We start from the raw sequence: 22033 nt of genomic DNA, 5'->3' as shown, positions 1-22033 counted from the left end.
CTTAGTGTCTGCAGTGTTGTCTAAATTCTTTGGGATTGTGGTTTGTAGGCTGGCTTTCTTCGCTTTATGATTAAAAACCACCTATGAGTGAGTACATGTGATAATTATCTTTCTGTGTCTGGGTTTCCTCACTCAAAAATGATGTTTCCTAGCTCCATCCATTTTCCTGCAAAATTTGAGCTGTTGTTAATTTTTTTTTTTCTGCTGTGTAGTGCTCCATTGTGTAAATGTACCACATTTTTCTTATCCATTCTTCGATCGAGGGGCATTTAGGTTGTTTCCAGGTTCTGGCTATGACAAACAAAGCTGCTATGAACATAGTTGAGCACATGTCCTTGTGGCACAATTGAGCATCCTTTGGCTATATACCCAAAAGTGGTATTACTGGGTCTTGAATAAGGTTGTTTCCTAATTTTCGGAGAAATCGCCACACTGACATCCAAAGGGGTTGTACCAGCTTGCATTCCCACCAGCAATGCAGGAGTGTTCCCTTTTCTACACAACCTCTCCAGCGTAAGCTGTCTTCAGTGTTTTTGATCTTGGCCATTCATACAGGATGGAATCTCAGAGGTGTTTCGATTTGCATTTCTCTGATGACCTAAGGATGTTGAACATTTTCTTAATTGTCTTTCAGCCATTTTAGATTCCTCTGTTGAGAGTTCTCTGTTTAGGTCTGTACTCCATTTTTTATTGGATTATGTGATCTTTTGGTGTCCAATTTCTTGAGGTTTTTTTTTGTATATTTTGGAGATCAGACCTCTGTCTGATGTGGGGTTAGTGAAGATCTTTTCCCAGTGTGTAGGCTGTCGTTTTGTCTTGTTGGCCGTGTCTTTTGCTTTACAGAAGCTTTTCAATTTCAGGAGGTCCATTTATTGTTTCTCTCAGTGTCTGTGCTACTGGGTTTGTATTTAGGAAGTGGTTCTCTGTGCCAGTGCATTCAAGTGTGCTTCCCACTTTCTCTTCTATAATGTCCAGTGTGGCTGGCTTTATGTTGAGGTCTTTGATCCATTTGGGACTTGAGTTTTGTGCATGGTGATAGATATGGGTCTATTTTCATTTTTCTATATGTTGATATTCAGTTATGCCAGCACCACTTGTTAAAATATGCTTTCTTTTTTCCATTTGATATTTTTTGCTTTATCAAAGATCAGGTGTTTCAAGATGTGTGGATTGATATCCGGGTCTTCTATTCAGATCCATTGGTCCTGTCTGTTCTTATGCCAATACGAGGCTATTTTCAGTACTGTAGCTCTGTAGTAGAGTTTGAAATCACGGATTGTGATGCCTCCAGAAGTTCTTTTATTGCGCAGGATTGTTTTGGGTATCCTGGGTCTTTTGCTTTTCCAACTGAAATTGAGTACCTTTATTTCAAGGTCTTTGAAGAATTTTGCTGGGATTTTGATGGACAGTATGACCTGATCTTACGGAGGCATATTTTCGGTTGAAGTTTCACCCTTGGGATGACTCCAGTTTGTGTCAAATTGACATAAATTAACCAGTATAAAGCAGTATTCTCCCATGGACATCACACACACACCCTTGCTGTGAGGTTGGGGGTGTGGACAATTGATAACATCTGGTTTTTAACCCAAGAATCACAGCGTTAGAATAATGAGATAATGATAAACCCTAAGCTTCAACCTGGTATCATATACTGCCTTTAATGAAGTCTTTGTTAGAATGCTTGTGTTGACATTTTTTTCTGTTTTCAGGGAAACCCCAAAACCACGGAGAAAATCAGGGAAGGTGAAAGAAGAAAAAGAAAAGCAAGAAATCAAAGTGGAAGTAGAAGTAGAGGTGAAAGAAGAGGAGAATGAAATTAGGGAAGATGAAGAGCCTCCTAGGAAGTGAGTAGGCAGTTTCTACTAAAAGAGGAAACCTTCCTTTTAAAATCACTAGTAGACAGAATTCAAGTTACATGAGAGTGTGTATGCATGCATGCACGTGTGTGCGCACACATTTGGGCACAAGGCCACATGGATTTAGTCCCAGCACTTGGGAGGCAGAGACAAGCCTTGTGTGTGAGGCCAACCTAATCTACATACCCAATTCCAGCCCAACCAGGGCTACATAATGAGACCCGCCCTCAAATAAAAAACCCAAACCTATAAAAGGGGTAAATGAATGTGTAAAATACTAATGTTAAGCAACTTAGAGTTTCTTTGGAACAACTTTGAAAGGTTGTATTGGTGTTGATTTTGTTTCATTGCAAAGCAATATATCAGTAAGTCCAAATGAGCAAAAGGCAGTATCTATGGGGATACAGAGGAATAGAGAAAACCAGAAAAATAATCTCAGATGTGTATTCTCAAAAACTAATAAATAAATTAAATGATGCAAAAGACTTGATTCTGTAAAACCTTTCCATGTAGCACATACTTTGTTGCAGAAATAAGAGTATTTTATTGTCTTGTCTTTTTTTAATTAATTGCATTGAGATGGCAAACTCCTTACTTAGCTAGACTTCAAGTATTATTGAAATTTAGCCAGATATTTCATAGTAATGCCTGTAATAAAGAATAATTTATGAGTGGAATTACCTCCCTAAATCTTGGTTGAGACCAAATGCCTTTGTTTTTTGTGTTGGTTATGATCTGAGTTTGCCACCTGTTCTTGGGCCTCTGGAATGTACTTCAGCCATTCTATTAGCTTTCATCTAGAATATTTAGTCAAATACTCTTTCTTAAATTGTAGGAGAGGGAGAAGGAGAAAAGATGACAAAAGTCCACGGTTACCCAAAAGGAGGTGAGGCATTTCTGCTCTTGTTTTTTATACCTTAAGTCTTTGGTAGGTGTTTGATTACTTTAGCTTTTATAAACAGAAGAGGTGTGGCTTATTTAAAATTTCACAAAAGTGGTTTTCTTAATGTCCTTCATGCACAGATGATGTGTTTTCATTTTCATTGCAAATTGCTAATTTGTCTGAAATCTTCAGTACTTTCTAATTTTTGCAGGTTACTAGCTTATTCATGCTGTTTATAAACTTGAATATTTGACAGTTTGATTACTTGGGTACAAATTTTGTGAAACCTATGTGTTACTATAGATATTTTAATTTATATTAAATATCACACTATATATAGAATACCACTTCTCCTGCTAACTTTTTTCTAACATTTTGGTAATAGAAAAAAACCTCCAATCCAATATGTCCGTTGTGAGATGGAAGGATGTGGGACTGTTCTGGCTCACCCTCGCTATTTGCAGGTCAGTGAAGTTGTTAAACAAGACAGTCTTTCATGCAGTGTCCATTACTTGTCTCCTAAGATGTTAATTTGTATAGCATTTGTAAACATTGACATAAAATATGAAGAAAAATATTGCTAAGTATAAAATTACATAAATCATCTTTACTCCACTTGTACTCCTTTAACAGATATACCTGAGACTAGTAATTTAAAGAACAAATTTATTAGCTTTTGGTTCCAAGTCCCTTAGAAGTATTAAGAATATAGTACCAGCGTCTGAAAAGGGGTCTTCTTCACAGAGTGTAAGACTGAAGGACAAGAAGGAAGCATGAGGAGAAACAGGGATCTGGGTTCACTTTGTTAACAATTTTAATCGATTTCTGAAGATAGAACATGTAAATATACCTCAGCATTATTGCATTGAAGGTTTAAGTTTTCAACACAGGAACCAGTGGGAGGTGGAGAAGTGATACACTTAAAACTTAGCACATTCTATTCCCTGAGTACATGACTTTACTTGGATTTTTACAGTGTTACATTATGTCCCAAAGTGGTATGAAGAAGTCTCCCATAACAGATTATTGAAACAATACAGAAAGGCACAGGCTAATAGATTTTAACTTCAATATTTATTAGGATACAAAGAATATAGTGTACAAACTAATGATTTTTTCGAGATAGTATAAAAAAATTATTTTTTTAAATTTTTGATCTTTTCAGGTTTTTCTCTAAATGAGTAGATATTTAACTGGCTGGCTTTCAGGGTATGTGCAGTATGGCAGGAAACAGGGAATTGAAATAGTGAAATGTTGCTTAGGAAATGCCAGTTAGTCTTTAGCAGTAAGTATGAAACTAAGACCTTACTTTTGGAGTATGGTTTTGGTTTTTGGCATGTATCATTTGGTATACCCATTTTTATTTTGTGTTTTTATTTTGCAAATGAAAACTAGAACTTGAAATGTTTAAGTACTTCTAAGATCACATTGCTAGTGAGTGACAGGAACACATTGGAACCCAGGTCTATTTTATTCCTGTGTTCTTTACCATTTTATTCTGCTAGTTTTCCTTTAGAACTTTTTTTTGATTTAGATTGTTTTCCTGTTTCACTTTCCTTTTGCTATTTTAGCACCACATTAAGTACCAGCATTTGCTGAAAAAAAAATATGTATGTCCTCATCCTTCCTGTGGACGACTCTTCAGGCTCCAGAAACAACTTCTACGACATGCCAAACATCATACAGGTACATTTCTAAGTAAAAGGTTTATCATGTAACCAAGTGAACTGCAATTAGGGCATTGCATTATAGACTGGTAATGAAGCAAGATATTTCTAATGTAAGTCTTTTTAAAAGGACCTAGTTGACAAGCATGGGAGAAAGTGGGAAAATAGCACTGGGGAAACTAAAGCAGGGGTTTGAGTTCCAGGCCAGGCTGGACTACATATATAGAATCTGTTTTAAAAGCTGGAAATAGGGGAGATATAGGGTCTCATTAAGAAGTCTTGGTTGTCCTGAAACTCACTGGGGAGACCAGACTGGCCTCAAATTCCCACCAATGGTACCCTTGTTTCCCAGGTATTGGGATTGACCCTCATTGGTTTTCTTGTCTTAAAATAATCTTATTGATAGGAAAAAGCCCTTGCCCACAGGCATAAGGACCAGAGATCAGAGATACTCTAGGACCCATATAAAAGCCAGGCAGCTGGCTTCCTTTAATCCTAACATTTGGGAAATAGCATCTCTAGGGCAATCTGGCTAGCTGGCAGGAATCAGTGCTCTCTGGGATCTGTGAGCAATCCTGCCTCAAAGAATAAAGTAGATAGCGATCCCAAAAGACTCTTGACTTTAACTTCAGTCCTTTATTTACACCATACACACAAAAAATAATAATTTAAATTTTTAAAAAGTGTGAATATTACAGGTTGTAATCAGCTAATGCTTTAGAACTTTTACTCCGTGGCTTCTGAGAATTTTTTTGTACTGGGGCTATTAATCTTTTACTAAGCATATATTCTATGTCAGCTTTGAACTTAACATAGCTGTGCTAATTTCTCCACTCAACACCACTAAGCCATGTTTTATACTTAAGAATATAGGACTTTAGAAGACTTAAACAGTTTGCCAATGATCACCTAATTAATTAAATAGCTTTCTGTTCTGCTTCAAGCAGTTACTGATCAGCAAAGATAGTTGGCAGTAGCTATTAGGGAATAAAAGTAGGTTGAACATTAGTGAGAAAGCCTAAACAGTAAAGGGAGATTGCTTTCATTTATGTTTTTCTATTAAATAGCTTGAGATGATTATATCTGTGGAGATCATAAAAACTAGTTACTGAACTTGTTGCTAATTCCTATATAAACAGCTCAAAAACAGAAGCTGACTAATGTGTATTATGGAATAGGCTCAAATTCTATTCATTTATAACCACTGACAATCTTAGTGAAATTCTGCTTTAAATATGAATTGAGTTGCCTATTAATAGTATATTGTACAAAATGATATATCTCACATTTGATAATTACATGTGTTCTCTCCTCAGTCTTGGATAGTAAGACTAAAAATTCCCCTTGAAAGAATATGTCCCTCCCCTAGCTGATAATGATGTACATACTCTCACACAGGCAAGTTACTTAACTTTTCATTTTTCCTTAACTATAAATTACAGGTACCATTATGACAGGCTAATTATAATAAATATGAACTGAGATAACATTTTTGTATGTCACATAGAACTTGCAACATAGTAGACATTTGCAAGATACCAGGATATGAACTCTTGGACATTAATTTCCCCAAGATCTACAATCATTTCTTCATACTATATAAACTGAAGAAGAAAACAAAAGCCTGCTATTTTGCTCCTGAATACGGGCCATATTTTTATTGTTGTTGTTCTCCCTCTATACTGTTTTTGTCCCACTGAAAGTCTTCCCAACAGCTAGCTTCGACTATTTTAGCTAAATACCACAAACTACTATGAGAAACTTTAATTTGGTTAATATAATTTCAGAATGTTAGCTTTTCCTTTAAAAATTAGTTTATACAGACCTTCTTTGTAAATGTAACTTATCAAGTGGTTGCCCCACACATTTGCTGTGCTTCATGAGTACTAAAATGTTCTAATCTGGCAGTCAAGAAGCTTTTAAGCGGGACTACGAGTGATGCGCTTGCTCCTGTGTTAGAACTGTATTTTCAGACCTTGTGTAGTGTGCAACACAGAATAGCCAGCATTGGCATCATTTAGGTTTTTGCTCACCCTCTCTCATATTCATTAGTATGTCCAAGGTGACTGTTATGTGTTTAAATTCGAGGAAAAACGGCTTGTTCCTTAGCCTCCTGAATGAGCTGCTACACATGTTAAAACTATTTGGAAGGGAGTATTAGATATTGTTGATGACTTAAGATGTTTTTACTGTGATTGCATCAAGTAGCTTTAAATGGAATAGAAAATGTATTGTTTCTTAAACAAATTATTCAACATACCTCAGTTCTTTGGCTCCTTAACCAAGTAGTAGAAACATAGTGCAATGATCCTTTATGTCATTGATTCCACATTATGCGAGATTAAGTTTCTGTGAAACTTGAAATGACGAAGGTAATTACAATAGAATGAGGAAATACTTGAATGGTGCAGAAGATGCAGGGTGGCAAATAAAGAAATAAATGCAAGTGCAAGTGACATTTGAATTTATTTGAAATATTATATAGTTATCATTTAACCTGAAATGGAATGTTTACTGTTTAGATATGTATCAGCTTGTTCCAGTAGAAAATCATATTGTTTGTATCTGGGCTTTTTTTATGTTAGATTGTTTTTATGTGACAATCTGAAAAAATTATTTTAAAAAATAAAACCGACAGAAAGTGCACTAATGTCTGAATAGTTACTGTTCTGTTGCTATGAGAAAACCGCATTACCAATGCACCTCTTTTAATAAAAAGAAAAAATGCTTTCTTTTATCAAAGAACAGCATTTAATTGGGAGCTTGCTTACAAGGTCAGATAGAGTGTTAGTCCATTGTCATGGCAGGAGGTAAGCATGGCACTGGGGAAGTAGCTGAGAGCTCATATGTAGTCCACAAGTTGCAGGCCAAAAGAGAGAATGTACCTAGTTTGGGCTTTTGAAACCTCAAAGCCAACCTCCAGTGAGTTCTCTCCAGCATGGCCATACCTTTTTTTTTTTTTTTTTTACTTTGTAACTGGTGAAGTTTGGATTTGACTTCCTGTCCCTCTGGTGCAGGAATCCTACTTTTTTCCTCTACATCCTACATCCACCCTCCTACAATACAGCGTGGTCACCAGAGCAGTGTTCGGATGACTCTTGCCGTGGGCCAGGAAGAAATCAATCCCTTTACCCCACAGCCTCTCCAGCATAAGTTGTCATCAGTGTTTTTTGATCTTTGGCCATACCTTTTAATCCTTCCTAAGTAGTTCACCATCTGAGAATCAGACATTCTAATAGCCTACAGAACTATTCTCATTCAGACCACCACAAAATCCTAACCAGTTTATTCAGTATCCTGGAATGTTGGTACAGCTGGGATTGAGGTTCTGGTTTCTTTATTTATACTTAGATTTTTGGTGTGAGTGGGTTTTGTTTCTGTTTTTTGAAGCAAGGTTAGCTATGTAGCCCTAGCTGGCCTGGAACTCTCTATGTAGTCTCATATAGAGATCTGGCTGACTCTGCTTCCTGAGTGCTGGTACTAGCCTAGTTACTCCAGTTTATGTACTGATATCTGAAGATTTGGATATAGAAACCACAAGTGATAGAGAACTTTTGTCTTTCTGCATCAGGTTACCCAACTCAATATATTTTCTAGTTCCATCCATTTACTTGGAAATTTCATGATTTCATTTTTCTTCACAACTGAATAGAGCATTGTATATATGTACCATTTTTCATTATTCATTCATCAGTTGAAAGACTTTAAGTTTGGTTCTGTTTTCCTAGCTACTCTAGAGCAGCAGTGAACATGACTGAACAAGCATCTGCAGAGTAAAATGTCAAGTCCTTTGGGCATTATCAGAGTGGAATAGCTGGACCAAGTGGTAGAGTTATTTTTAGATTTTTAAGGATTCTCCACACTGATTTCCAAAGTGTCTGCATCAGTTTGCAAATCCCAATAACAGTGGATGAAGGTTCCTTCCTCTACTCAGCATTTGTTGTCAGTTTTGTTAGTCATTGTGGCAGGGATAAGATGGAATTGGTTTCATTTGTATTTCACTAGTTGCTGAAGATGATGAACACTTTTTGTGATGTTTCTTAGCCGCTTTCATTTCTTCTTTTGCAACTCTGTTCAGATCCATAGCCCATTTTTTGAAATGGATTGTTTTCTTGATTTTTTTTTGTTTGTGTTTTTTATATATTCTGTATACTTACCCTCTGTCAAATGTATAGCAGGCTTAGGTTCTTACCCACTCTGTAGGATTCCTCTTCACTCAGTTGTTTTCTTAGCTGTACAGAAGCTTTGATATTATGACACGCTTATGGTGGTTTGAATGAAAGTGACCCCATAGGCTCATAGGGATTGGCATTATTGAGAAGTATAGCCTTGTTGGAGTAGATGTGGTATTGTTGAAGTGTGTCACTGGTCTCATAAACTCAAGCCAGAGTGGGTCATTGTCTCTTTGTGCTGCCAGATGTAGACCTCTCAGCTACCTCCCCAGCACCACATCTGTCTGCATGCCACCATGTTTTCTGCTGTGGCATTAATGAACTAAATCTGAACTATAAGCTAGCCCCAGTTAAATATCTTCCTTTTTAAGAGTTGGTATGGTTATGGTGTCTCTTCACAGCAATAAAACTCTTAAGAGAACGCCACTTGTCAGTTGTTGGTGTTAATTCCTGGACAAATAGAGAATTCAGAAAGTCTTTTCTACAGCTATATCTTAGGTTTTTTTTAAGCAGCGTCAGTGTTTCATGATTCATTCTGAGGTCTTTGATCCATTTGGAGTTCATTTTTGTGCAAGGTGGTAAATATGGGCCTGATTTCAATAGGCATCTCATTTTTCCAGTATAATTTCATGAAATGCTGTCTTGTCTCTACTGTTTGTGTTTGGGATGCTTTTATTAAATTTTATAGTCAAATGTTTGTTTGGTTTTTTTTTTGTAAAAAAACTTTCATATGTCTACTGAGATGATCTTATGATGATTTTTTTATTTTAAGCCCCTTCATATGATTTATTTACTTACATATATTGACTCATTCCTCCATCGCTGTGATAAAATCAACTTGATCATGGTGGGTTATCTTTTTGATGTGTCTTTATTCAGTTTGCAAGTATTTTATTTTGCATCTATGTGTATCAGGGATATTGGCCTGTAGTTTTATTTTTTGTGTTTTTGTTTATATGTAGCTTGGGTATTAGAGTAATACTGGCTTCTAGGATTGTCTTTTAAGCTGATTTTTTTATTCTATTTAAAAAACAAACTATCTTTTTTTCATTTTACATACCAGTCCCAGTTCCCACTCCCTCCCTTCCACCTCTCTCCTCCTTCCCCCAACCCCCCATCCACTCCCCAGAGAGGGTAAGGCACATGGCTTTAGGGAAGGTCCAAGGCCCTCCCTACTATATCTAGGCTGAGCAAGGTATCCCTCCAAAAAGAATGGGTTCCGAAAAGCCAGTACAAGCAGTAGGGATAAATCCTGGTGCCACTGCCAGTGGCCCCGCAGTCTGCCCCAGCCATATGTCACCCACATTCCAAGGGCCTAGTGTGGTCCTATGCTGGTTCCTTCCCTGTCTAGCCAGAGTTGGTGAACTCCCATTAGCTTAGGTAATCTGTTTCAGTGGGTATCCCATCATGGTCATGATCTCTTTGCTCATATTCTCACTCCTCCCTCTCTTCGATTGAACTTCAGGAGCTCAGCACAGTGCTCCGCTATGGCTTTCTGCCTCTTCTTCCATTAGTTTAAGCTGAGTTTTACTCTACTAAATGCATGGATGAAAAGTACAATCAAAACAATACTTTCTGTTGTTAAATTTAGCTTGCTCAACGTATTTACTCATTGCAAAGGGTGTTGTGTGCTGTAGACCGCCAGAACACTTGCTCATCTGCAAACTGTAGAAAATACTTAGAGGTGTCTTAATAGAACATTAACCACAGTATTTTTCTTCTTAGATCAGAGGGATTATATCTGTGAATATTGTGCTCGGGCCTTCAAGAGTTCCCACAATCTGGCAGTACACCGAATGATTCACACGGGCGAGAAGCCATTACAGTGAGTGTTTACTTACTATTGAATATCTGGGTAGGAAGGAGTACATTTACCTCACTTGAAGGTTTGTAGTCCATTATAAACATTTCAGTTGTCATCGCTGTTTGACTTTCTAAGTGAAAGACTAGATAATCTTATTAGTTTGAGAATTTATTCTGTCTTAACCACTTCCCACCCAGCCCAGTCCCCTTTTTTGAAATAAGCCACAGAACCCAGTTTGTACTGCCTATATATTTGAGGATAGGACTGTGCTTTCTTTTCTTTTTCTTTTTTTTTTTAATTTTATTTTTTGCTGTTTCTTAAGCAAACAATTTTTTTAGTTAGATTTCCATCTAGTAGTTTCCTATTCATAAAATGTATGTGCTACAGATTAATATGTGTATACATTTTTTCAGTTCTCACTTGGCCCTGGATAGAGTTCTGCTTGATCATTCATTTCCTTTGGATTTTCTTTAGATGTGAGATCTGTGGATTTACTTGTCGACAAAAGGCATCCCTTAATTGGCACATGAAGAAGCATGATGCAGACTCCTTCTACCAATTTTCTTGCAATATCTGTGGCAAAAAATTTGAGAAGAAGGACAGCGTAGTGGCACACAAAGCAAAAAGCCACCCTGAGGTGCTGATTGCAGAAGCTCTGGCAGCCAATGCAGGCGCCCTCATCACCAGCACAGATATCTTGGGCACTAATCCAGAGCCCCTGACACAACCTGCAGATGCACAGGGGCTTCCTCTCCTTCCTGAGCCCTTGGGAAACTCAACATCTGGAGAGTGCCTACTGCTAGAAGCTGAAGGGATGTCAAAGTCATACTGCAGTGGGACAGAACGGGTGAGCCTTATGGCTGACGGGAAGATCTTTGTGGGAAGCGGCAACAGTGGGGGCACTGAAGGGCTGGTCATGAACTCGGATATACTCGGTGCTACCACAGAGGTTCTGATTGAAGATTCAGACTCTACTGGACCTTAGTGCAAAGGAAGACTTTGGGCACTGGGACAGTGCAGACTTTGTATTTAAAAGACAAAAAAGGACAAAAAAAAATTTAAAGCATTTAAAATCTAGTAAAATAACTGAAGGGCCTGCTCTTTGCATTGTGGATCACAGCACACACACACACAACTCACACAGAGAGAGACTTTGTCTCATCCCTCCCTCCCTCCCTTTCGCCCCCTTTCCTGAATTTCCCTCCCTTATCTTTAAAATATTGATGTTGCCTTTACCAGAAAGGTCATTGAAAAAGCAGCAGTATACTTGGTTCCAGCCAGCAGCTGACTTCCTGCTCATCGGCAGATCTCCTTTTCCCAACCTATAACTGATGTGCTCTGGATCAGCTTTTAACTCATACTAGTATATTACTATCATCTAAATCTTTTCTCCTCTACTGCTGCCCTATGGCTCTGGCTTCTCCCCACTGCAACAACCAACACTTATCCTCAAATATTAATATAATTCTATTTTCTGGAGGCTGGCAGCTTGACTTGGCACTTTAGAGCCCCTTAGCAGGATGCTGTTAAAACAGCACATATCTCACCCCTCTTCCATTACTCCCTGGGTTTGGGGAAGGTAGGATACATGGGGACCACCTCCCTCCCCTTCAGTGGATCCCAGCACCTCAGTCCCCCCTCCTAAACCTCCATATGGCTCTTAATGGTGCTCAATTGCTTGGAAGCAGGCTCCCAAGAAAGAGGGGACTGCCCTATGTACAGTCTTTCTGACTGTAAGACAGGGCTCTATGTCAGTGAGAAAAGTCCCAGGCTAATGGCAGAAATTTGCACTTTGAACATGTGTGTTTTTGTGTTGTGGAACCTGAGATTCCTTATTTATTAATGGAAAGTCTGATTTTTTTTGGGGGGGGAGGGTCTTTGTTGCTATGTTTTGTGGGGCTGGGAGAGTAGATTATTCTGACATGGGATCCTTCCTATAAGAGGTACTTTAAAGGCAAGGCTTAGAGTTAAAGAAGCACAGCCAGCCTCTAAAATCATAGTTTTCCAGTGGCCTTTACAGAAAGCTGGTCCTCAGCACTAACAGAATCACTACAGTAGCCTAGTGCTTTTTTGGAAGCCTTAGGGAAGGTTGATGGGTTTGTGGTAACTAGAGTGCTTTTGGAGATACACAAGGATTTGAGGGGATGAGGAATGTTATTCAAGGTCTGAATCACAAAAGATTTTTTCTTCTGTGAATTTTTTTCTTTCTGTCCTCACCATTTCTGTGCATTAATCTCCCTACTGACCTGATTCCAGCTCCTTGTTTTGATTGTGGTTTTGGTTTTGTCATTGGTTATTCCAGCTCTTGATTAGTGGAAGACCAGACCCTGTCATTCATGAAGGACAAAATTAAGAGTTCTAGAGTTTGGGTTTAGAGAAAACTGGTGTGTCATATTTCCCCTGTAGAAGGAACAGAGTTTGAATAGACAAAAGCAAAGGTAAAAAATCTGTGTGATAATATCTTTGGCTGTCCCCAAATTATCTATTTTCCTTGGAGTAGGGATTTTTAATGCATTGTGGATTATCACTGTCATTGGGAGACGCAGATTGTGTTTTTACATGCTTATACTTCTCAGAAGACTAAAACCCTAATGAGCATTGAGCTCACTTTTTTGAGAATTAGGAATGCAGTTCCTCCCTGTGTGCTTCAGAATCTGCCATTGAAAACCTGGCCAGTTACCAGAAATACATGATGACTGTTGGGAAAATTAAGAGTCTGAGAACAAAATAAGGAACAGCTTGTTTTTCACAAACACTAAAGCTATGGAGTTTATCAAATTTTCTCTGCTTAATTTTTTTTTCCCCAAAAAATGTCATCTCTGAAAGACGCTTACTGTACACCCACCAATGTCACTGGTTGGGATGCCGGGGAGGAGGGCGGAAGACACCTACAGGAACAATCTTAAACACATTATTGTTTCCTCTAAAGTGTTGCAGACTTTGCCATCCTTCCCATATCAGGGAGAGAAGGCATGAAGATAGGCCTTCCTGCCCCACAGAGTTTGACTTTGTTGCATTGATTTGAAATGTGCATTGACTTTGGTGCATTGGTACACAGATTTGGAAATACTGTAAGAGCAATTATAAATGGGACTGCAGCAGAGTTGCTCTACATGATACTGTTTCTCTACCTAATATCTGTATCCTACACTTGGCCTTTGCTTTTCACATTTAGACTGATTTCATTTAGAGTGGTTACTCAACAAATATAGCCACTCACAGAAAAGCAGACTGCATTGTAAACATCTCTTCTTTCTGGGACGGGGAGAAATATGTTCTTTTCTGTACCTCACTCCCCTCCCCATGAAAGCAACTAGTTATAATAATTAGAAACTTCCTGTCCTCTCATTTGGGGGAGGGGGCGTAAAGGGGACTTGGGTCATCTTCATAGCTACCGTTTGCTGACAATAAATTATTGTAGCGGTTTGCAATAAATTTTAAAATATTTTTCATGAACTTTATTTTTTTTCTTTTGAGAACAAGTGCTAGCATAGTAAAAGTCTATATGAGCAAACTAAGCACCAATACCAATTCCTTTATTCCCATGCCACTCATTTAATTGTCCTTTAAAGAGTCCTTTTAATCTTAAAAATTGATAGATATTTCATAATCATATCTTATTATCTTTTAAATAACTAGTCATACCTCCATTTTCAATTGGCAATTCCAAATTTTATGGATATAGTTGTGATAATTATTCGGTATTTCTGGGAGTTGTGCATACTCCTTGCTGGCATATTTTTGCATAATTAGACCCTTACACATTTTACAGGGTTTAGTCGGACACTGGCTGGGAGTCCTGGAAATGAGCACAGAAAACATCGTCATAGAGCACTTGGACCTCCCTCGCACCTGTTCGGAGGAAGATTGTGAACTCTACCACCAACCTAAGTGAGGTCTTACATACAGCCTTGCTACAGAACAGTTTTGCTCCTGTCTTTCTTCCAATTTTCCATATACTCAAGAAAATTATAAATCAGAACATTGTAATGGGGCAGTTATATTTCCTAAAAGCTTTTTTTGCCTGTTGAAATGTGCAGGACCGACCCTTTTCCTGTGATGAGAGATAGGTGGTTACTTGATCTAGGTTTAAAAGTTATGTAAAAAAAATTATAATAAAAGGGATACTTTGCTTTTAAAAATCTTGTTTCCTCTTAATCTAGGTAATCATATTCAAAATAAGTATGTAAAGAAGAAAAATAAAAGTTGTCTTCCTGGAAGCAACTAGTCTTCCTTGGTTGTACTGAGTTAGTCATCCAAGAGTAAAACAGTTGATGCTGTTAAATGAAGAAAACAGATGCCTCCAGGGTAGGCTTTTGTGTGCTGCTATTTACTCTTTATTGAAAGTTGGGTAGCGGTTCTAATGCTGAGATGCCTCGTAGCTCTGTATTTGGCAGACTCCAAATGGGTGTTTCAGTTGCTTGCTTGAGGTTATTAAAGATACTGTGAAGTATAGTTTACTCTGATAATGACAGAACCTTGGTTGCATTTAACATTAGTGCTTCTTGACAACGCTTTTAATACCCATGTCAAGTTAGAATTTAAAAAAGAAAACATAGTCTAATTTTGATTAAAAGTTCAGTGGCAGTCATTCCTCATTTATTGTTTGCCTATGTCAACTCGTTCTGAGATGGTCTATGTTTGAACTTCTTGGCAACATCTGATATGAAATAGGGACAGTCACTGACCCATTTGAGGACAAAACTTGGAAACGTGAGGCAATAGCATCACCCAGTGACTACAGTACAATAGAATGAAAGCTCTGTAAGCACCTTTTAACTCTTTTGTGCTCACTTCAAAACCTTGTTCATTCTCTTGTTAGCATGGAGTATGACTGGGACTGGGAAGAAAAAGAAGCGTGTTGTCACTTGAGTAAAACTGCCTGAGAAATGTTACCAAGTAGGGTTGGGTGTTTCCTTTGGGAGAGAACAGGCCTAAACAGTGCCTTTCACATCCTGTAGCTACTAGGAAGGCTCCATGATTGAGATTAGAGATGCTCCTTTAGCTAATTATAAACAAGTTTAACCTTATAAGGGATAGGAATGGAAAGATGCTACAAAAGACCTGCATCACATAGTCTGTCTCTTGCACAAAACAGAAGCTGTACAAAGAAGTCATAAAGTTGGGAAGGGGGAGAATAAACCCAAAGAGACCAGTGTAGGAACACAAGTCTAGTTTATTGAATTAACTTCTTTGAGGAAAGTTTTTTATATCAAATGAGAACACTTTTCTTTTACCTCTAAAGAATACTAATATTTAGCCCAGAATTAATATAAGAATCATGAAGCTTAAATATTGGAGCGTATTATCTGACCCATTTGATAAATGGCACTTAATATACTTTGCCATGCTAAAGAAAAATTTAGGCTGTAGAAAGCAGAATAAAGTCAACAGATTATATGTGTAAATAACAGACTATATTAGGCAGGGGTGGGTGTCATGAGGATTAGTGTGATAGTGACCTTGTTGCTAAGTACAAAAGCAAAACAATGACATAAAAACAAGTGCTGAATACTGAGTGGAGGAGAGATGGAGGCAGACACTGCGGGGGAAAAAGACTGATTAAAAGGGCTCTTTGATTCCACAGGCACAAAAATCCACAGCCAGGAATTTGCTGCCACCTCTGAGTCAGGCAGGGGGTGGGGATGGGGGTGCACAATCCCATTAGAGAATGCCCAGTGGAGTTAGTCTGTGGGAGTCACATTTCTTATTTGGCCCTGTGAAGACAGAAGCAAACCAGCTCACTTGTTTCCTGGGACAGTTGATTTAGGGGATGGCTTTTGCAGAGAATTCACCTCTGACCCTGCACCGCCGGGACCTCTGTAGCCGTTCTATCTGGCTAGCAAGGAAGATTCGCTCAGACCTGACTGCTCTTATGGAATCTTACGTAAGTTGTCTATTTTGCTCTTGTCTGTTTTTAACTCTTCTAGTTCAACTCTTAACCATCATGTTCCAACCCCATAACCAGTTATGAAAGCTCTAATCTTAATGGTCATTCATATATTAAACACCTATAATTTGGTATGGCTTCTCCCTTGAGAAAACTCATGTAACCTTAACTATCTTGAGACAGGTCTTTTCTTGAGTGAGAAGATGGAATATTTTGGTTGCCTTTTTTCTGAACCTTACCAGGATAGAGAGTAGACTTTAAGTTTTGGTTCATAAAATTTTTGAGCTTTGTAAATAAAAGGGTTGTAGGATTAGGAAGAACCTTATGGAATTTTAGAGAAAGTTTAGTTTCCCTCTGAACAGTATAAGCTACCTATATACGTTTTAATTTTCTACACCAGAAGTATACCTGTAATTAAAAGATTCCCTAGAATATTCACTAGAGTCCTGTGAAAATGTTAAATTAACCATGGAGTTCTGGACTTGTTTTCTCGTGAAAGGCCTCCATCTAAAGGCCTGCTATGATAATATTCCAAGCCTCTGGTAAAGTTACAAATTTATGTTCTCTGAGAATTGGTAACTTGAAAAGCCTTGCCATTTCTAAGACTAATGGGCCAGTTCCTATTGTATTCTAAAGGATTGATCTCACTGTGAGAGTGGACATTGGAGAGAGTGAAATTAAGGTAGCGCTGCAAGATCATGGCTCCCAAAGTGAAGGGTTTCTATTTACAACTTGGATCATTGACTACAGAAGTGAGTGTTTATTTATGATTGGAGAATGGGATTGAGATGATAATGGAACATATGTTTTACTCTGTCCTTGGCCAGGTGAAGCATCAGGGCCTGAATAAAAATATCAACCTGGATTCTGTGGATGGCGTGCCAGTGGCAAGCACTGATCGCTGGAGTGAGATGACTGAGGCAGAGCGACTCCAAGAGAACCTCCAGGCCTACCGTACCTTCCACGGGATGTTGGCCAAGCTTTTAGAAGACCAGAGAGTGCATTTCACCCCAGCTGAAGGTGACTTCCATCAGGCAATACATACTCTTCTGCTCCAGGTTTCTGCCTTTGCCTACCAGCTAGAGGAGTTAATGGTGCTGCTGGAACAGAAGATCCCTGAAAATGAGGTTGATGGGACGCCTGTTGCTGTTGGAGATGGTGGCCTCTTTGAGAAGAAGCTATGGGGCCTGAAGGTCCTTCAAGAGCTTTCACAGTGGACCGTGAGGTCTATCCATGACCTCCGTGTCATTTCTTCTCATCAGATGGGTATCCCAGCACATGAGAGCCATTATGGGGCCAAGGACAAACAAATGTAGCAGTTAGCCCTTCCCTCATTTTTTGTTCTGCGGAGATATAGGTAGTTCCCTGAGGCCTTGTTTTCCCAGAACCAATTTTTGAAGACCTTAAACCACAAGCAGTTTCATGAAGTAGGCTTGACCACATTTGAACGGATATACATGGTTATTCTAGGTGTCTGTATGTGTAGGAACATTTTTGTTTGTACTGGTGGTATAATAGAGTAGAAACAAGGGAAATATCCTCCCACCTTAGAGCTTTAATGTCCCTGATACTGATACTAAGTGACCTTTCTAGGCATTTAACAGCCTTTCAAGCAGAAGAGAAATTGTAACTAGTTGTGATTGACTTCTGAAAAGACTGAATAAACAAATTAGAAGTCCTAGCCTATCACCATTCAAACTACCATAGTAATATTGGTGTGCTGAGGCACTGAGTGCCATAGCTTTATGTATATTCTATATAACTTTACATCTTTGTCTCAGAGGGTTAGATGTGTCTTGTGATTTATCCCTAGCTCTGAAAAGCAAGCAGCCTTTTGTTAAATATCCTCAGAAGTCAGCAGCAGATGTCCAAGTGTTTGTTGCCCATACCTGACAAAGAACAGCAACTACAAATCTTTAAGATTTCATTTGGATGAAAAATGGGGCCCATACTTGGAAACAGAGGATATGCAATAACAGAGTGGTTAGGGTTGACTGTGTACTTGAGTATTGGGTTAATCATTGTTTATAGGAAATTAACAGATCAGTGATACAGATACGATATATAGATACTCGATAGTGAGTGGAATGTTCAGGTTAAAGATCACAGAGCTCCATCACCTTACATTCTCTGGGCTTACTCATGAGGGGAGGATGAAGTCTAGTTGGTCCCCACTGAGAATGCCAGGGATTCTTAAACAGCACAGTAACGCTCTGCTTTTAATGTTCTTGTGAGAGCCACACAGCATGGAAGACTAGGAAACAGATGTCCCTGGAAAAGATCTGTGCATTAGTGGTGTACTGTGATTCCAACAATTTGTATCTTTGGTTTTTACTTATTTTTAGGTAAACCTGAGAGATCTCGAGTTGAGGGCCCAAGTCTAATCATGACATCTCGCTTCATAAACGAGTGAACTATGCATGAGTCAGAGAGGGCTAACTTCCATAAGTTGCATGAGGTGGGGATATGTGACTCATCTTGTGTGCTCTCCTATAATGGGTTCCATAAAGGCTAAAACTCTGATTTAAGTACATGACCATACTCAGTCAAGCATTGTAGTAGCTCAGGGGAAGTGAGACTATGTTTTCTACTATGCATTTGTGAAAATACAGTTGTATATGTATAAAATAAAAAGATCAAAACTAGAATGGGATTATAAAGAACTAAAAGAGATCATTTAAAGCCACAAGTAAATGTGCTTCCTGGGTTGGTGGAGTATAATACAGAATAAACTCCAACAGAGAAAAAAAGAGAGAGAGAAAAGAACAAGAAGTTGGCTTATGAACATGTGTGGGCCCAGACCCAGCACCATAAAGGCCTATTTAATTCCATTTGTGATTGTGGTATACATATTTTTCATTACGATAAAGTCTTATTTCATGTGCGCTTATTAAGTTCTGTTTGTCAGGAGCATCTTCCATTTAATAAAGTGTATGTTAACAAGGCTCATGTTTAAAGAAGAAAAGTGTCTAAAATTTCATTATGAGGAATGACAAGATTACGAATAATCTCCATCATGAGTGACCCCTCTTCTAGGGGTTTTATTTTTAATCTTACAGGTGTGACAGATATTGCAGGATTTTCAGAAATCAGTGAGTCTAGCTTGAGCTCTGTTGAGTTACATGTGAAAGAATGTGTATATAGGTTTCAATTGGAAGGCAGCCCAGACAGCACAAAAATTGAATGAGAAGAAATAGGAAGATGTCTGAGACTTTAGTGCCCTGCCCTACTGTGTTGTCAGATTCATCTTTAAGAAACTTGGTAGTGCATGGCAGCATCCCAGGCACTCAGGAAACTGAAGGATTGCGAGTTTGAGGGTAGCTTGGACTACATAGTAAAAATGTACACACATACACCTCAAGAAGAAAAATAGAAATTTAAAGTATGTCTCTCAGCTGTGTGTAGAAATCCTTCAGGAAAAAAGGCGGGGGAGGGACGAATGAATGGGAGATGCCTCAGTGGGTAAGAGTTTGTCCTAAAAGCATGAGAATTTGAATATATACCCCAACATGTAAAAGCTGCGAGCATGGTTGTGTAACGCCAGCATTGGTGAGCAGGCAGAGTGGATCCTGGGAGCTCACTGTGTAAGTGTCCTGTGACATTATTTCAAGACAAAAACAATAATAGATGACTCTTGGTATCCCTCTCTGACCTCAGCATGCATGCAGATTCACATGTACCACACATGCACACACAAATTTTTATTAAAGGGAAGGGGAACTGGGCATGGTGTGTATCTTTAATCACAGTACTCAAGAAGCAGAGGCAGGAAAATGCAGAGTTCAAGGCCAGTCTGGTCCTGTCCTAGGACTACATAGAGTGTCTCAAGGGGAGGTGGAATAAAAGGTTAAATGAGTTCTTAGCCATATAACAAATATGAACCTGTGTGAAAAGTTAAATGTGTAGACAATGCATCATACCAGAAACGCATAAGATTGAATAAAGGGCTGACAATGCCAATGTCTCAGGTAGCTTAATAATACAGACAACAGTACTGCCGACATACCTAGTTCTTGTTTGATTGTTTTCATAGCCTATATGCCACTAAGGATCTTACTGGGCTTGGGAGGAGCTTGGTTTTAGCATGGGACATGAAACCAATGTCTCACATAATATGCACTCTACACCGAGCTCCAGTCCCAGCATTTGGAAAGGTATAGTTTTTAGTAATTCATAAGATAAGTGAGATTTTTCTTTAGATTTTATCCTTATTTCATAGACCTATCTATGGAATCCCTTAAAAAAATCCTAAGATATATAAACTCAGTGCCTCACCTTTACATTGTTTAAAAAGAAATTCTACCCCACAGCACCATAAAAAAAAAATCCCTGAGGAGGGAAATTATGTTTCCCTGAATTGCATTAATAAAGATTGACAAATTCTCCATAAGATGATTTGAAACCCATAAATTTGTCCAAGCATGGAAAAGAATCAGCTTTAAGAAATGGAATTGAGGCAGAGTATAAAGTCATAGCCCTGGTATTGCTGTTATTTCAGACTGCCCAGTGAATGACACTGCTGTGACCTCTGACCAGAGGGGGGAAGGTCTGAAGAAGAGCTTCAAGTGACTTGTGATCGGGCATCCTTGGCTCCTCACTGAGTACCAGAGCAGCAGCTCATCTGTTGCTTGTATTAAGGGTTAGCAACATAGAGCGCAGGCCTCCACAAAAATGAGGAACGGTGGTGGTTGAGTTGAGATTTCAATTGATTGTGGTGTGTGTGATAGAATGTGGTTTAGGAACAGGGAATTCTTTAAAGAAATTTGGCCTCAACCTCAAGCTTCGTGGTCAAAAATGAACCCTCTGAATTCTGGTGCATTCAAAAGTAAAAGGCAGTAAAAATGATCTCACGACAAAAGCTTTTACAGAATTCTGACTATCGCTGATAGAAGAAATGAAATGTTTGGTGTTTAAAATAAATAGCCATGTGCTTGAGAATCTTAACAAAAGAATGTTTCTTGGATCAATCTATTTTGAGCACATAGAAAATAAAAGATAGAATTCTAAAAGATAGAATGGCTAACAATAGAGTTCTCTTCTCAGCAAGACCACAAGTTACCTCTTTTATTTCTGTGTCTTTGGATGAACAAGGGGAATTTCAAGTGATTTCAACACTGGATGAAATGTAATCCTCTCAGCCAGGGCCAGGCTCAATCAAGCATGCTGGGTAATTCTCCATGATGCCAGGATAGTGGGCAAAAATCCCAGGGGCAGGCAGCCTGGAAAAGGCTGAGTGCCCTTACACCACCAGGCCAAATTTTCCTGCAATCCTCAGTGACCTAAGCTGTAAATGAAGGTTTAATTTCAAATTGTTTTGTTCCCAGTCTAGCCTTTGGCAGAGACAGATCTCTGAAGAATCTGTTTCTAGTTATTTTAGAGGTAGAAATTAAGTTGTGAAAAACCACATAGGTGAAAATAAAATTGATGAGTCTGTATTTCTCTCTGCATGATGAGGTAGTAGGAAAGAACAAGGCATTTACTTGGCAGATGAGACAACTTGACACTTGTCATGTGTAATCCTTTGAGATATTATCTTTCACAGATTAGGGGAATGACAATGGACATTAATTTGTTCAAATCTATTCCTCGAGCATATGACAGAGCTAAAGATTTAATTCTTGTCTCAAAGTTTTCTTCTACACTTTCTTCATACCATAAGAGATCTGGTGACCAAGATCATCCAATTCTGAAATCCACCCTCCACCTCTGCAGTTCACTTGGACAAAACCAGTATCAACCTGTCTCAAAGGGTAACAAA

The 22033-nt window shown here is 38.6% G+C and overlaps 2 protein-coding genes across 5 annotated transcripts in view; both read left to right on the top strand.

The window, feature by feature from the left end:
* The window catches only part of Zfp91 (ZFP91 zinc finger protein, atypical E3 ubiquitin ligase), a 31061-nt gene extending 16456 nt beyond the window's left edge, over window positions 1-14605 (top strand). For 2 of the 3 annotated variants that reach the window (XM_050136526.1, XM_050136525.1), the window contains exons 6-11: window positions 1713-1847; window positions 2695-2745; window positions 3128-3206; window positions 4314-4428; window positions 10307-10406; window positions 10860-13841. In XM_050136526.1, coding sequence (XP_049992483.1) covers window positions 1713-1847; window positions 2695-2745; window positions 3128-3206; window positions 4314-4428; window positions 10307-10406; window positions 10860-11370 — 991 coding nt within the window. In that variant the 3' untranslated portion in view covers window positions 11371-13841. Of the gene's footprint in view, window positions 1-1712; window positions 1848-2694; window positions 2746-3127; window positions 3207-4313; window positions 4429-10306; window positions 10407-10859; window positions 13842-14157 lie in introns of those variants that run through there. The other variant, XM_050136527.1, reaches the window with a different exon arrangement.
* A 4-nt stretch (window positions 14606-14609) lies between these two features.
* Cntf (ciliary neurotrophic factor) lies at window positions 14610-21219 on the top strand. Of its 2 annotated transcripts, XM_050136531.1 has the most exons (3): window positions 14610-14693; window positions 16172-16272; window positions 17103-21219. In XM_050136531.1, exons 1-3 carry the CDS (start codon window positions 14660-14662, stop codon window positions 17589-17591), a joined length of 624 nt encoding a protein of 207 aa, XP_049992488.1. In that variant the 5' UTR covers window positions 14610-14659; the 3' UTR covers window positions 17592-21219. The 2 variants fall into 2 exon arrangements, with proteins under 2 accessions (XP_049992488.1, XP_049992490.1); XM_050136533.1 differs by lacking the exon at window positions 14610-14693 and having other exon boundaries at window positions 14748-16272; window positions 17103-21218.
* The last annotated feature ends 814 nt before the right edge of the window (window positions 21220-22033 follow it).

Source organism: Alexandromys fortis, unplaced genomic scaffold (genome assembly GCF_014885135.2).
Source record: "Alexandromys fortis isolate MF-2015 unplaced genomic scaffold, M_Fortis_MF-2015_v1.1 scaffold_3, whole genome shotgun sequence".
Lineage (NCBI taxonomy): Eukaryota > Metazoa > Chordata > Mammalia > Rodentia > Cricetidae > Alexandromys > Alexandromys fortis.
This window is presented reverse-complemented; position numbering and strand designations above follow the sequence as displayed.